Raw genomic sequence first — 13,934 nt, 5'->3', positions numbered from 1 at the left:
AAGGCAGCCCTGCAGCAGAAAGTTTTTAACTGATGATGTGTTGCTGTGTTTTTTATGTTCTAAGCTGCCCAGAGTGAATGCAGCAACCAGGCTTTTACACACACACACACACACACAAACACACACTATTTCCTTTATCTTTTAGCTCCTGAAAGACTCAAGTTCCCATCTTAGCTGATTTCTTTCTTCCATAGCCTCAGTTATGAATACCAGAGTAGGCTGATCAGGATTCAAGAATTTGTTGAGCATTTGTTTCTGAAGATGATGTGAACAAAGGCCCAAGCTTTCGATTTGAAAATCATTGGGTGTGTAACTATAGGGCTGGGAGGTAGATATTCTTGATGATGACTCACAGTATTATGGTCATTTGCATGGTGCCATGGACATAGATTGTGCCATGGAAATACCATATTTTTCGCTCCATAACAAGCACTTTTTTACTCCTAAAAAGTAAGGGGAAATGACTGTGCGTTTGATGGAGCGAAAGCACTGGACGGCAGAGGGATCCCTCGGCTGAGGCTGCAGTCGCAAGCTGAGGGATGCCCCTGAAGGGATGAGCAAGCAAAGTGAGAGCTGTGCAAAGCAGGACAGAAGCCAAGTAAGCAGCTCTTGATTTGCTTGCTTTAAAGCAAGAAAATCGAGATCCACTTACACGCTCTGCGCATAATATTTTTCTACTTTTTTCCTCCTCTAAAAACTAGGTGCCTCTTATGGTCAGGTACATCTTATGGAGCGAAAAATACAGTAAAAATTTGGTCACGGTATGCTTCTTAATCTTTAAATTGTTTATTTAATTTATTTAGATTCATATCCTGCTTTTTGACAAAATTCCTCAAAGTGACTAGTTCTTTTTACTAAAATAATGATGCTAGAATAATGGAAGCTGCAGAAATATATACAGAAAATATTCAAGTAAGCAGTCATGGGAAATCAATCATACTTGTTGCAATTTTTGTGTGGTACTCATTCAGAAGTGGCTCCATTCTTGTCATCCTGATAGCATCATTGATTGAAGTTCTGACTGCCCACATAGTGAGAGTTTCAACAATGCAGGTTGAATATCACCTTAATGGGGTGTGCCAGCCCATTTCAAAATCACACCAGCATAGTTGGAGGTGTGGGTGTACATAGCAATTAAGGAGGCATAGCAACTGCAGGAGACATTTTCTTACATGCCACTGCATTGCACCATGATGGGTTACAGCATTGGCAGAGTGTGAAGGGGCACTGCTGCTCATCTGACTGGTCACATTGCTGCTGCTTAACAGGAGGTAGAGGGGGAAAGGCAAGTTGGAAGCGAGGTCAGCATGGTATAAGCAAACATACAAACAAACAAACAAGCAGGATCACTGGAGTGGCTCCATTGATGTGTTTAAATCACACCCACCTTGCCACTATCTTCCCCACTCTCCCTCTACCTCCAGATAACTAGAAGTGATGCAATACACTGGTTTGTTCCCCCCACAAAACCCTCGGCTATTGGATTACAAAAAAATAACCCCTTGTCCCAATCATATATCTGAATATCCAGAATGATTTATCCCAGTTGTAAAATTTTGAAGCAGTTATTTCCCATATTCTTTCTGCTGCCTTCTGCACTATCCATCCTAACAGGTGCCTTTTTATTTCCTCCACCCACATGCCAAAAGAACCTTTACCTATTCGGCCTTTGCAAGGGTTGGTGGGCTTCTGTGGCACATTTGTCTTAGCTACTTTCATATCACTTTCATGTTTTTTTGAGAAATAAACGTTAAGACCACCATATGTGTATGTGATTACAGTATTGCTCTGACATAACTGACGAATGCATGTTGGACCCCCACCTGACAATATTGAACATGTACCGAAAGCCAGAGACGCTTTGATGTCAAAGCATGTCAACCTGGAATTTCTGGAGCTCCTGAGAAAGCAAAGCATACTGCAGGAGCAACGAGTGAAGAAGCTTTTTGATGAGCTGCCTGCAGAAAAATCAGCATGGCAGAATTTAACCAAACAATCAAACAGATGGTATTGGAGATCTTAGACAATGCCTAGAGCACAAGTAGAGTCAAGTTTATTAGTGTAGGATTGATGACTGAGGATGATTACTTGAGATTCAGTATTCAATCCGAGTAGGTGTTAATGAAATCCACATACGCATGCTGCTGCAGAATTAAATGGCAGGTCCAATGGAAGAGCTTTTACAGTGCTAAGGTTCAATATTGTAAACATGACATGTTATTAAGGTTTACGTATTGCAGGATGATCCTTTTACATGCATATCTTGTCACAATTCCTACCTTTCCTCCTTACATCAATAACTGGTTTTCTGTGACCCAATATGTTATTCTGCAATATGACTGCTATTGTAGGTGTGATCTCATCAGTTATATTTATTACAAATGGCTACAACTTCCAAGTAGCAGGCACTCTAAGCCTCCCTCTTTTTCACAATTCTTCGTTTCCTCATTCGGATGGCACACCCATCAGGGTCTCTTTAAACTGCCACATAAAGGGACATGTCGCCATAGGGGTGGAAATTAGCCTACAAAAAAGTGCACCAGACAAGACTTCTGCTGCTTCCAGAGAGAGGTGACTGAATTAAAGGCAATTTAGGCTTACCAGGAATGTAAGTAAAAGTTTTTGTTCAGATAATCATAAAGTGTAGATTTGGAAGGGGCTCCAAGGGTCATCTAGTCAACCCCCTGCAATGCAGGAATCTCATCAAAGTCTCTCATTCTATTTGAAACCATACTGATCAAACCATACAGATCAAACCAATGTACTGCATTTTCTGTTTTCCAGGTAAACAGTGGGGGAAATAGCATCACAACTGAAGAAAATTTCACTTCATATAGTTATTTCATTGGCATACGCTTGGTGCTTCAGATCAGGAAACAATGAGCTGGTTTACTCAAATGCTGCAAAACTTGATTAGTTTTCCTTATTTAGAATACCTGAGCCCAGTGGTTCACCCTTGGTGGTTTCGTAAGCTTCTGATTTTGCTTTGTTCATTAATGATAGATATATATTGGGCTGGCTGTGCTTGCTCATTTGGGCTATATGTTTACAAGAAGTTGAATAAGCACCAAGAAACTGGTACTCATAGCAAAATTTGGAAAAAGCCAAGGAAGTTTTTTGCTCATATTGCAGATATATATGGAAAGATATGGCATGGTGAGTAAAAGTTTCTTTCATAGCAATAATTCTTCCTTATGAGTCATTATAATTTCATAGGACTGAGGATCAGAATTTCAGGCTTGAAGCACTGGAACAATAGTTGCCACAGTGAATCAGGACTGGACCTCTGAACCCCCCTCAGAGTCACAACAGCTACAAGTTTGGGTTGGCTATATGAGGATCAAAACAGGGGCATGGCTATTTATTTATGTAATAAGAAAAACAAAGCATTTTATGAAGTATGAAACTAAGGCCCTGAGCCAGCCTCCTCCTTATATACACCCTGAGGGCGTTATATGAATTTAATAAATGATAAAATAAATAAATAAGACAGATTACAAAGGAAAGGGTCAGCTGGTGGCTGCATAAACACCATACATTTAAACCACATTTTAAGTACGCTTCTTCCCCTAAAGAAACCTGGAGAATGTTGTTTACCCCTCACAGAGGCACTATTAGCAACTATGTACAGTGGTACCTCGGGTTACAGACGCTTCAGGTTACAGAACTTTGCTACAGGATGAGAACAGAAATCGCACCATGGCGGCGCAGCGGCAGCAGGAGTCCCCACTAAAGTGGTACCTCAGGTTAAGAACAGTTTCAGGTTAAGAACAGACCTCCAGAATGAATTAAGTTCTTAACCTGAGGTACCACTGTAGTCGCTATGGAGGTCAAAAGTGAGTTCCCAACAGCTTTGCAGTTCCATTTGTTGCCAGGCTGACCCGGCTGTCAAACTGTGATCTCTGGACTCGAATGCACTCCTGCCATAGGCTGCCTCAAGTTTCTGTTCTCATCCTGAAGCAAAGTTGTTAACCTGAGGTACTATTTCTGAGTTAGCAGAGTCTGTAACCTGAAGCATCTGTACCCTGAAGCATCTGTAACCCGAGGTACCACTGTATGTACACAAACTATGGAATTTGCCAGCACAGGATGTGGTGATGGCAACTAATTTAGATGGACACTGTGGGAAACAGGATGGTCTAATACAGAGGCCTTTGGCCTGATCCATAGGACTCTTTATATGTTCTCAATGCTTCCCACAGGTCTCATGTTACTGTAAGTGTTGAAACAACATATTAAACCATCCCAAGGGCTAAACCCCATATAAAAGCTTAAAGCAGACTAAAACAGCAAAACACAGTTTTAGCTCACTCAAAGACTGGGCAAAAATGTTTCCAGCTGTGCTCAAAAGGAAGCAAGGAAGGAACATTCCACGAGAGGAGAAATCCCTTCATTCGTTCATTAAGGGACCACCACAGAGAAAGTCTTGATCCATGTGGATGACAACCTAGCATCCAGAATGCTGGAGCATATTGTCATTGATGTTTAGTCATTTAGTCGTGTCCGACTCTTTGTGACGCCATGGACCAGAGCATGCCAGGCACTCCTGTCTTCCACCGCCTCCCACGGTTGAGTCAGACTCATGCTGGTAGCTTCGAGAACACTGTCCAACCATCTTGTCCTCTGTTGACCCCTTCTCCTTGTGTCCTCAATCTTTCCCAACATCAGGGTCCTTTCCAGGGAGTCTTCTCTTCTCATGAAGTAGCCAAAGTATTGGAGCCTCAGCTTCAGGATCTGTCCTTCCAGTGAGCACTCAGGGCTCTTTCCTTAAGAATGGATAGGTTTGATATTCTTGCAGTCCATGGGACTCTCAAGAGTCTCCTCCAACTCCATAATTCAAAAGCATATAACAGAGCTTTTAACCTGATCTTAAATTTCTTTTTTTCCCCCTGAACCACACTGATTTTCTCCAGTAATCGTTGCGATATTTCTTTGTTGCATTTCGTATTATTTTCAGGTTATGAAATTACTGGCATGGAAAATCTCCCTAAAGGACCAGGGATTATTATTTATCATCATGGAGTTGCTCCTCTCGGCTATGCCTTATTTGTGGCTAGATATTTTTTAAAGACGGGGAGAGGGTGCTTTTCATTAATTCATCATGTTGCGTATTGGATACCAGGTAAATTATTTAAATTTAAATCATGCTTTTTTACTTAAAACATGTAAAATATGACATAAAACAATGCTATAAGCTATGAAAAAAATGCTTTAAATTATAAAACTGTATATGAGGAAAGCAGGTAAAAACAATTGATAAATAAAATAGCAGCAACAGGTGAAATAGTTTAGTTAATGCAGATGAAGGTACTTTCGCACCAAGTCATTGCTAGTAAAAGAGAATGATTGCAGGATGAATAATTATTTCCAATTCACAACTGAGTCAGCAGAAATGGTCTCCATGAAGAAATGCTGTGCTTTTCTGTCTACATTCTTCCCCAGAGATCTAAAAACTGAGCAATCTGGATAATGTGTCATCTGATTCCTATGCTATGACTACAAGCTCTCATGTAATAATCTACAAAGACATTGGATTCTTATCTCATTATACATGACAAAGCCATTTTTCACCTTCTCACCCCTTGCTTTTTCCTGTATGACCTATTGCAGTCGTTAAGAGTCGTCAACAGGCTCATCACAGCTATCTGCCAATCACCCATTCCCACCACCCTTCTGAGTAATACCCCTCCCCACCTTCTCACTATATAGAAGGGTCTGGTGACTTCTGTTTCAGTGTATCTGAAGAAGTGTGCATGCACACGAAAGCTCATACCTAGAACTAACTTAGTTGGTCTTTAAGGTGCTACTGGAAGGAATTTTTTTATTTTGTTTTGACTATGGCAGACCAACACGGCTACCTATCTGCAACTGTAATAATTGCTGTTCACTTTAATACCAGAACAGGGCAAGACGTAGGCTTTGGGGTGTTGATGATTTCCTCAAGTACAAAGCGTTTTGCAAATTTCTGTCATTAGTAAAGATGGGATATTCCTTACTGGAAAGAAGAATGCAAAGTATGGGATTCTGCTTGGGAGCATCTGCACTAGCAAACCACCTGTGCAAAATCCTCTGTATTCAAACACCACTGGGTGGCAGCTGGGATGGGGTGGAAGCTACAGCAAAGGAAAAGGGCAGAAGCCCAAGTGAAGCCCCAAAGACATGTCCGTGGCTTTCATAGCAAGTCCAACCTATCACCAAATCTGCATACAGATCCCAGAAAACATGGCCCCACCCAAACACATGGCCAATCAAGCACTCCCACACACAGCTTTTATGCCCCCATGTGACACTGCAGTCAAACACATGTGGCACCCTTGCTGTAGTGTTCATGGTCCTCCACTGCCTTTCCCCCCACATCATCTTCCTCTGCACGCACACAGCAGCCACACCAGGAAACTATGACATCACAGAAAGGTCATTTAAAGGAAGGAAGGAAGGAAGGAAGGAAGGAGGCCAAAGAGGCCCAGTAGCACAGAGCGCTGTTTGGAGTTTTTCCACTAGGTTAATTAATGCAGCATATAACCTCCACCCATATATCTGTGTACCAGTCTCTGCTGGAGATGGCAGTTTTCCATCAGCATAGTCTCCTCAGTTCCATCTGTGTATCTCCTCCCCCCGCTTCCCGTGTGTGTGTCTACTGTATCCAAAAGCTCTGTACCCTAAAGGGATTGAAATTCCCCATCCATGAAATCATAGTTGAAATGGATGGCAGAGAGCTATGCTTGTGATCCATAATAGTGCAATATCTTTGGAATAATGGCACTTGTATTGTATCCACAGTATTTCCTAAATAAGTTTCACAAAAAACAGCATTCTTCTATTTGGAGCTTATTTTTTTTCAGGGCTGCAGATGTTTTATTATGTGATCAGGTTGAAATCTTACAAGAAAGCTGAAATTGTGGAAATAATGAAGAAAGGCCATTTACTGGGCATTGCACCTGGTGGAGGTAGAGAAGCACTGTATAGTCACGATTACTGCATAATGTGGGGTAAACGCACAGGTTTTGCTCAGGCAGCTTTGGAGGCGAAAGTGGTGAGTGATCTTTGTGCAATCTGCATTGCCTTCACAATTATCCTAGATAAGACGTAATGTGTTGACATCCTTGATCCAGCATCCAAAAAAGCTGAGGATGGCAAATATCCTGTTTGGGGGTCAAATGATATCTGGAGTGCCACAGGTCTCCCCACCCCTGCTTTAAAACAAACCTACTGAAATTGGTGACATTTAAAAAGAAAACAAGCATTTTCCTTTTATCTTTCTTTTTTATATATAATTTTTTTAAAAAAAATTGTTTTAATGTTTAAAATACTCATTTTACATCCTTAAGATGTCAATGACTTCCTTTCTTCTCCTTTGATAGTTCATTTTACATATCATAAATCCCTGCATATTTTACAAAAACTACTATTCAGTATGCCATTATTGAATCCATCAAAACATATTACACTGCAGAATTTATCTTAATGCTGCCAGTCATCATCTATTTCAAGATCCTTCTCATAATATGTCTGGAGCACTCAGTCTTTGATATTTCTAGAATAAAAAAAGAACCATACAATCTCCTGGAAATGTTTTCTTCTTAGCATACGGGGATTTAACCCTGAAAGCATGATCAATAGCTTGATGTACCTCCTGCTTTTGATTTGCAAGTGCCTCAATTATTTTATCCCTTATTGCTTCACCAGATTGCTGAGCAATAGATCTAAATCATAAAAGCATCTCTTTTTGCCTCAATTCAATTAAAGCCAAATTGTCTGCCAATAGTTCCTGAGATGCTATAGCTTCCGCCAGTTGAATCCAGGGGGGAGGAGTATAAAAGTTTGAATGCTTTTTCTTGAAAAAGAAAGTTTTCAAAGTTCTTATCCCCCCGTCCCCCTCCTTTTATTTCCGATGGCAGACTTTCTTTGTTTCCTTCAATGCTTCAGCCATCTGGTTCCCATGCAGGATAGTCACCAATTTTAGAGAAGACTCCCCTTTTGTTCTCCTGGAAGTTCGCCAAATTAATCCAAATGCTAAAGACACTTGAATAATAAATCCCCTTTTCCTTGGTTTTATTTTCTGGGAAATCTGCTAATCAAAAACTTGACCTGATTGAGCAAAACCAATGTGATTTTTGGATTCAGCGCATCAGATTCGTCCTAAATCAACTGAAAAAACGCAGACAACAAATTTGTTGTTGACCAGTGTAATAAATCCCTTTCCCTTGGTTTTATTATCTGGAGCCCAGAGATCACAGCTTGACAGCCGGGTTAGGCCAGCACCAAATGGAACCTCAGACCCGTTGGGAACTCGTTTTTGACCTCCACAGGAGCCCTCAGAGTCCTGGTCATCCCCAAGACCTTTTTTGGGTGCTCGTTGCCTACGAGCTGCCGCCAAACTCCAAAATGCAGCGGACGGTTGGCTGAACCTGGCCTCCTTTCCCCCTCAGGGCAAACCAGGAAATTCTTTTTTCCCCTTCAGTTCCTGAAAATCTGGAGGACAGCTTCTGAATTTCTTCATCTGAGATATTTGAATAAATGTGTCAGGAATTTTAAAGCCAATTACATTATCATTTATGAGTTGCTTCTCATTATAATCTCAGATGTGAAGCATTCTTCATAGTCCATAACAAAAATAAAGGCAGGATGGTTTGGACAAAATAATTATCCACTCCTCACCTTTCTTTTCATGTTTGTTTCATCTTTTTTTTTTTTAGCCCATCATTCCTCTTTTTACACAAAACATTTGTGAAGCATACAGGACCATTGGAAAGACAAGTAAGTTAAATACCTTGGTTAATCAAGAGATCTCAGGCAATATACATTTTAATACTATAGAATGATCTTTTAAAAAGAATATCTATTTACTACTCACGAATAGATTTTATAGGGACATGGGTGGCGCTGTGGGTTAAACCACAGAGCCTAGGACTTGCCAATCAGAAGGTCGGCAGTTCAAATCCCCGTGATGGGGTGAGCTCCCATTGCTTGGTCCCTGCTCCTGCCAACCTAGCAATTTGAAGGCAAGTAGATAAATAGGTACCGCTCCAGCGGGAAGGTAAACTGCATTTCCGTGCACTGCTCTGGTTCGCCAGAAGTGGCTTAGTCATGCTGGCCACATGTCCTGGAAGCTGTCTGCGGACAAACGCCGGCTCCCTCGGCCAATAAAGCGAGATGAGAGCCGCAATCCCAGAGTCGGTCACGACTGGACCTAATGGTCAGGGGTCCCTTTACCTTTACTTAATATATTTTATTCCATGTCCACTTATCTGCAAAACTGTGCTGCCTGCCTCAGTACTGAGTGAACATGCCCTCGCTTAGTTTTCTATTAGATTTAACAGAAAGCTGTAATTGATAAATGTGGGAGCAACCCTAAAATGGAGGGGAACTGAACAGGAAACATACCATATTCTGTAGTCTATTGTACACAACTTATGACTGATTGCAAAGAGCTGAGAAGAGCTGACTGAATATCTTGTACAGTGGTACCTCCGGTTAAGTACTTAATTGGTTCTGGAAGTCTGTACTTAACCTGAAGCGTTCTTAACCTGAAGCAGAAAGTAATGGAAAGTGGATTGATCCGCTCCAGATGATGAAAAAACACCCCCTAAAATAGCAATTTAACACAAATTTAACTGTTTCACAAGACCATTGATCCATAAAATGAAGGCAATAATCAATGTACTGTACTATAAAATAAATAAGACAGTATTTTAGATGAATTAAAAGAATTAAAATTTATTTCCAAACTCACTGTTTGGAGGGGGCTCAGGGTCCTCTTCCACAATCACAATTGGCTTGGCTTTTGGCATTCGTGGAGGCCTCAGAGAGCTCCTGGAGCCCAGTCGCAGAGCCTCTGCAGCCACCATGGATGTCGGGGCTTGGCTCCCGGCATTTGCGGAGCCGCTCTAGGCATCACGGATGTCGGGGCTTGGTTCCCGGCATTCGCGGAGCCGCTCTAGGCAGCGCAGATGTCAGGGCTTGGTTCCCTGCATTCGGGGAGGCCCCTGACAGCTCCGTAGGCTCTGCCGATGTCTGGGTTTGCCTCCAGGCAATGTCCTCCGAGAGCTTGGAAAACTTACTTCCGGGTTACAATCCTTCGTAACCCAAAAAAAGTAAGTTGAAGCGCTCGTAACCCGAGGTACCACTGTATCTCTTTTCCCAAGCACTCATATAATTTAACTCTTCCTCTCTTCCTATTTATTGCAATTGCTAAACACTGAGAATGTCAACTAATTTCAGATTTGATATGGTGTCGCTTTCCTTCAGAATCTTCTTCCATTTCATACACAGGGCTGACAAAATGGCTGTATGAGAAAACTCGATGTATGCTTCTTCCCATTTACGGAGGATTTCCAGTGAAATTGAGGACATTTATTGGAGAACCCATCCCATATGATCCAAATATAACAGCTGTAGAGCTGGCTGAAAGAGTAAGTTAACTCTAAACTTGGAAGTTTAAAGCAGAATATTTCTTTTCCTCTTGGTTTCTCTCTCTTTCAGCTCTAAATTGTATTGTACATATTGATTTCCTCATTCTATATGACCTGATATAGGGTTCATTATATATACTTTTGTGCATTATGCCCATCACTCAATTTTCCCTCTCCTTAACTTGTTGAGACTAATTAAATGGGGAAAAAAACTATGTGGTACGAAGATAGATCTGCTCATGCAATGGGATTTCTTCTTCCCATTATACTAGGGTGGACAATACAAAATAATCAAATAATAGATCTTATTCTAATTGCACCTCATGAAAATTTTGGTCAATTGCATAAAAAGTTGTTGAGCTGAGCTTCTTTGGGGCCATTGGTCAGAAAGTTGAGATTTTTTGGGGGGGCGGTTGCCCTCTCCCCACCCCAACTTCCCACAGGCGCAAAACAGAACCAAAGCCACTCACGTAGGCGCCTGAAACAGCGCGCGCACAAATCCCCCCCCCAACTCGGATATTTCCTTAAAATGGAAAAAAGAAACATCCCAGGTGGCCCTAGAAGGACATGTCTGGGATTTCCCAAACATATGGCAACCCTACACTATGTGCCCCAGAATCTGCCTGAGAAGGTACCTCCAATGCTAATTTTTGAGGATATGGAGAGGGTTGAAGAGGAAGATAATTGATATGTGTTGCATGCATACACTGATGTGTGTTTAAGAGATACAGCTTTGTTAAACGGTGCCATAATTCCTGACCAACTACCAAGCTATCAACTCTGAACCTGCAACATATTTGTAATTTGTTATTACTCGTGCATCAGCAAGCTCCTAAATGAGATGCCGTTTCACTGAAGACAAGGTCAAACACAGATACTATTTGTATGGTATTACATTGCATGACTTATTCTACCAGCTCCTGCAGGGGATATTACACTTCCCCCCTTCCTCAAGGAAAACTTGGGAAGCTGAGTCCCAAAGGGAGGGGGCTAAGGGGAGGAGCATGTAGGGTCCTGGTGGCTAATGGGAACGGGGTGGGAACATTGTTTAGTATGCCTGATCCTTCTCCAAGCACTTTCTGCTTGTTTTCTTGCTGCATCAAGTTTCAGGTTTTGATTGCCTGTTTAAAGGGGCAGATAAGAAATTTCTTTCTGCAAGGGGTTATGCCATGGTTGTCCTGAGGTTCGCTCCTTTTATCCTACATTGTAACAACCATGCAAGGTAGCTACTGTGTACAAAGCAGCCCAAGGCACATATGTTTGATTGTTTCTCTGCCATTCTCATACAGTGTTCTTGGTAAACATACAGAGAGTGGGCTGGATTCACTGAGAGATGAGCAGTTTCCTAGTGGGGGTTCCTCACCCTGGCTGCTCTGGCCCAACCCTCCATGTTGAAGAAACCACTTTTGAGGGTGGAGAGACAAGGACTCTCATGCAACACATCTCTGTGTACAAATTCATTTGTGTATCCCAGAAAGAAGTCACATATTGTGCTTCTATAGCTGGAATAAATGGGTTGCCTCTGGTTCTGATCCCTTTAGCTTTTTCCTCACAGATATTAATAACTGTGAATACCTAATTTGCAATCTATTCCTATAACACAATGTATTCCTCTGGTTTTCTTTCAACAGGCAAAGATTGCACTTGAAAATCTTCGGGATAAACACCAAAAAAGGCCAGGAAATATATTAAGAGCTCTTTCAGAACGATTTGATAAGCATTACAAAGCTAACTAGTCCATATAAATCAGTTGCAGTGTTTATGAGAAAGTGTCTGTAATAGGAAGCATTAATACTTATGTTATTAAAGCTAAGTTGATATATACAGAATTGTGCTGGATTGTATATGAATTATTTGGAAGGGTCCCTAGCTCAGTAGCTCAGCACCTGCTTTGTGTGCAGAAGGTCCTACGTTTTTGAAGACGTACAAGTGCTTTCCTGCCCTATCCTGCAATACACCCAGTATTTCCCTTTTTGGGGAACTTGCACTAGTAGAGGCAGAATCGAACAGTATAACAGGAAGGTGAGTGTTTAACTAAACATGAAATAATGTTACATGTGAAAGAGTAATGTCTATAAATTACCTGTATTAAAACAGTGGCACTTCTTTTATGTTTATAAAAGGGTGCTCCAATATTTGAGCCCTATAATGCAAATCATTTTAAAATTATAGCAAGAAAAGTAGAGAGAGAAAAATACAGCTGGAATTGGTGAAAAAAGTGACTGATCTGTCAGGGAACTGCCATCGGAAGAACAGGTGGTGGAAAGGCTCCCGGAGAATACCAGAGACACTGCAGCAGAAGAGGGAACCAGTAGGGGGGGAGCAGGAGCTGCAAGGGAAAGGGAGTCGGAGGGGAGGCTCTGGGATACTTCCAGTGAGAACAGTGAGGAGGTAGCAGGACCCCCTTTAGGGACCCCCATCCCTCGCCGGAAACTGTCACGTAGAGAATCCAGGAGACGCGTTTCCGTTAAACAGCTTTTATGTTGGAAACGTTTCCGTAGACGCCCACTGTCAGATTCTACCAGCGACTGACGGAGCCATGCCAAAGGGCTCCGCTCAAGGCAGAGATTTACTACACTGAGTAATCTCTGAGGGATCAAGCTTTTACGCACAAGCAGCTCATTATCCCATCACAGCAATCTGACAGTCTCTGAAAGCAGCTTGTGCAAGGAGAGGCATCATGAGCAACCCAGCCGGAGCTGGAGATGGGGGAGCAGCTGCAGCCAGTCCAAGCCTGGAAGAAAGGTACAGGATGTTGGAGGTCCAGTTAGCTCTGCAAACGGCTAGGCTTGAGGAGAGGAGGGCTCAGGATGCAGAAAAGGGAAAAGCCACCCAACTCTCGAGGAAGGTGCCAGGACTGGTGCAGAAGTTTGGGGGTGATCCCAGGAACTATCAAGCCTTTAGGACAGAGATGCAATATGCCCTCAATCTGCAGTTTGATGATTTTCCTGATGAGGAATCGAGGGTAGCGTTTGTGATTGGCCATCTCGAAGGCGGGGTGAAACACTGGGTGAGACCCCTAATGGCAGCCAATAATGAGGTCCTAAAGGACACAAGGAAGTTTTCTCGCACCATGTATCTGATGTTCTCCAGCAGATTTGAGCAGGGAGTGGCGCGCAGACAGTTAATGGCGTGTAAACAAGGGAACCGATCTGTCCGTGAGTACTGGACTGAGTTCACCATGTTGATCCATAAATTAGGTTGGGATTTGTCAGCGGAACCGATACAAATGCTGTTCGAAGAAGGACTATCTTCGGCAGTGAAAGACGAACTTTCCCGGGCGCCCAGGGTGGAGTCTATGGACCATCTGACTAAATCCGTGCTGGCCATAGGAGCACGCCAGGAGGCGAGAGCCCTGGAGAAGCGGGAAGGGAAAGGGGAGCGTTGGAGGGATTTCCGCATTCCAGAGATTCCAGAGCAGCCTTCCCTGCCAGCAGAGCCGATGGAAATTGGAACAGCGCGCGCGCACACACAGTTTCAAACCCCAGTGAAGGGCGGAAGAAGGAGGGAAAAGGTGCCAAG

General features: G+C 42.5%; 1 protein-coding gene and 1 long non-coding RNA gene across 2 annotated transcripts in view; one reads left to right on the top strand and one right to left on the bottom strand.

The window, feature by feature from the left end:
• The window catches only part of LOC307219880, a 47,677-nt gene that overhangs the window by 25,226 nt on the left and 8,517 nt on the right, over nucleotides 1-13,934 (bottom strand). The gene's annotated exons all lie outside the window — the stretch shown is intronic.
• LOC307219869 (DGAT1/2-independent enzyme synthesizing storage lipids-like) lies at nucleotides 2,145-12,241 on the top strand. Its single transcript, XM_079983393.1, has 7 exons — nucleotides 2,145-2,608; nucleotides 2,785-3,156; nucleotides 4,958-5,122; nucleotides 6,843-7,033; nucleotides 8,697-8,757; nucleotides 10,273-10,412; nucleotides 12,044-12,241. Exons 2-7 carry the CDS (start codon nucleotides 2,880-2,882, stop codon nucleotides 12,146-12,148), a joined length of 939 nt encoding a protein of 312 aa, XP_079839519.1. The 5' UTR covers nucleotides 2,145-2,608; nucleotides 2,785-2,879; the 3' UTR covers nucleotides 12,149-12,241.

This window comes from Podarcis cretensis, assembly GCF_951804945.1.
Source record: "Podarcis cretensis genome assembly, chromosome: 7".
In the NCBI taxonomy this organism is placed as follows: Eukaryota; Metazoa; Chordata; class Lepidosauria; order Squamata; family Lacertidae; genus Podarcis; species Podarcis cretensis.
The sequence above is the reverse complement of the archived record's forward strand: the minus strand, read 5'-3'. Positions and strand labels throughout refer to the sequence as shown.

What these genes read in the sequence shown, in the direction of transcription:
- LOC307219869 (XM_079983393.1), top strand. Translation starts at nt 2,880, where the DNA reads ATGAGCTGGTTTACTCAAATGCTGCAAAACTTGATTAGTTTTCCTTAT. An exon ending in TGTTGCGTATTGGATACCAG is followed by an intron (nt 5,123 to 6,842) that starts GTAAATTATTTA and finishes ATTTTTTTTCAG; the next exon opens with GGCTGCAGATGTTTTATTAT. An exon ending in CTGTAGAGCTGGCTGAAAGA is followed by an intron (nt 10,413 to 12,043) that starts GTAAGTTAACTC and finishes TTCTTTCAACAG; the next exon opens with GCAAAGATTGCACTTGAAAA.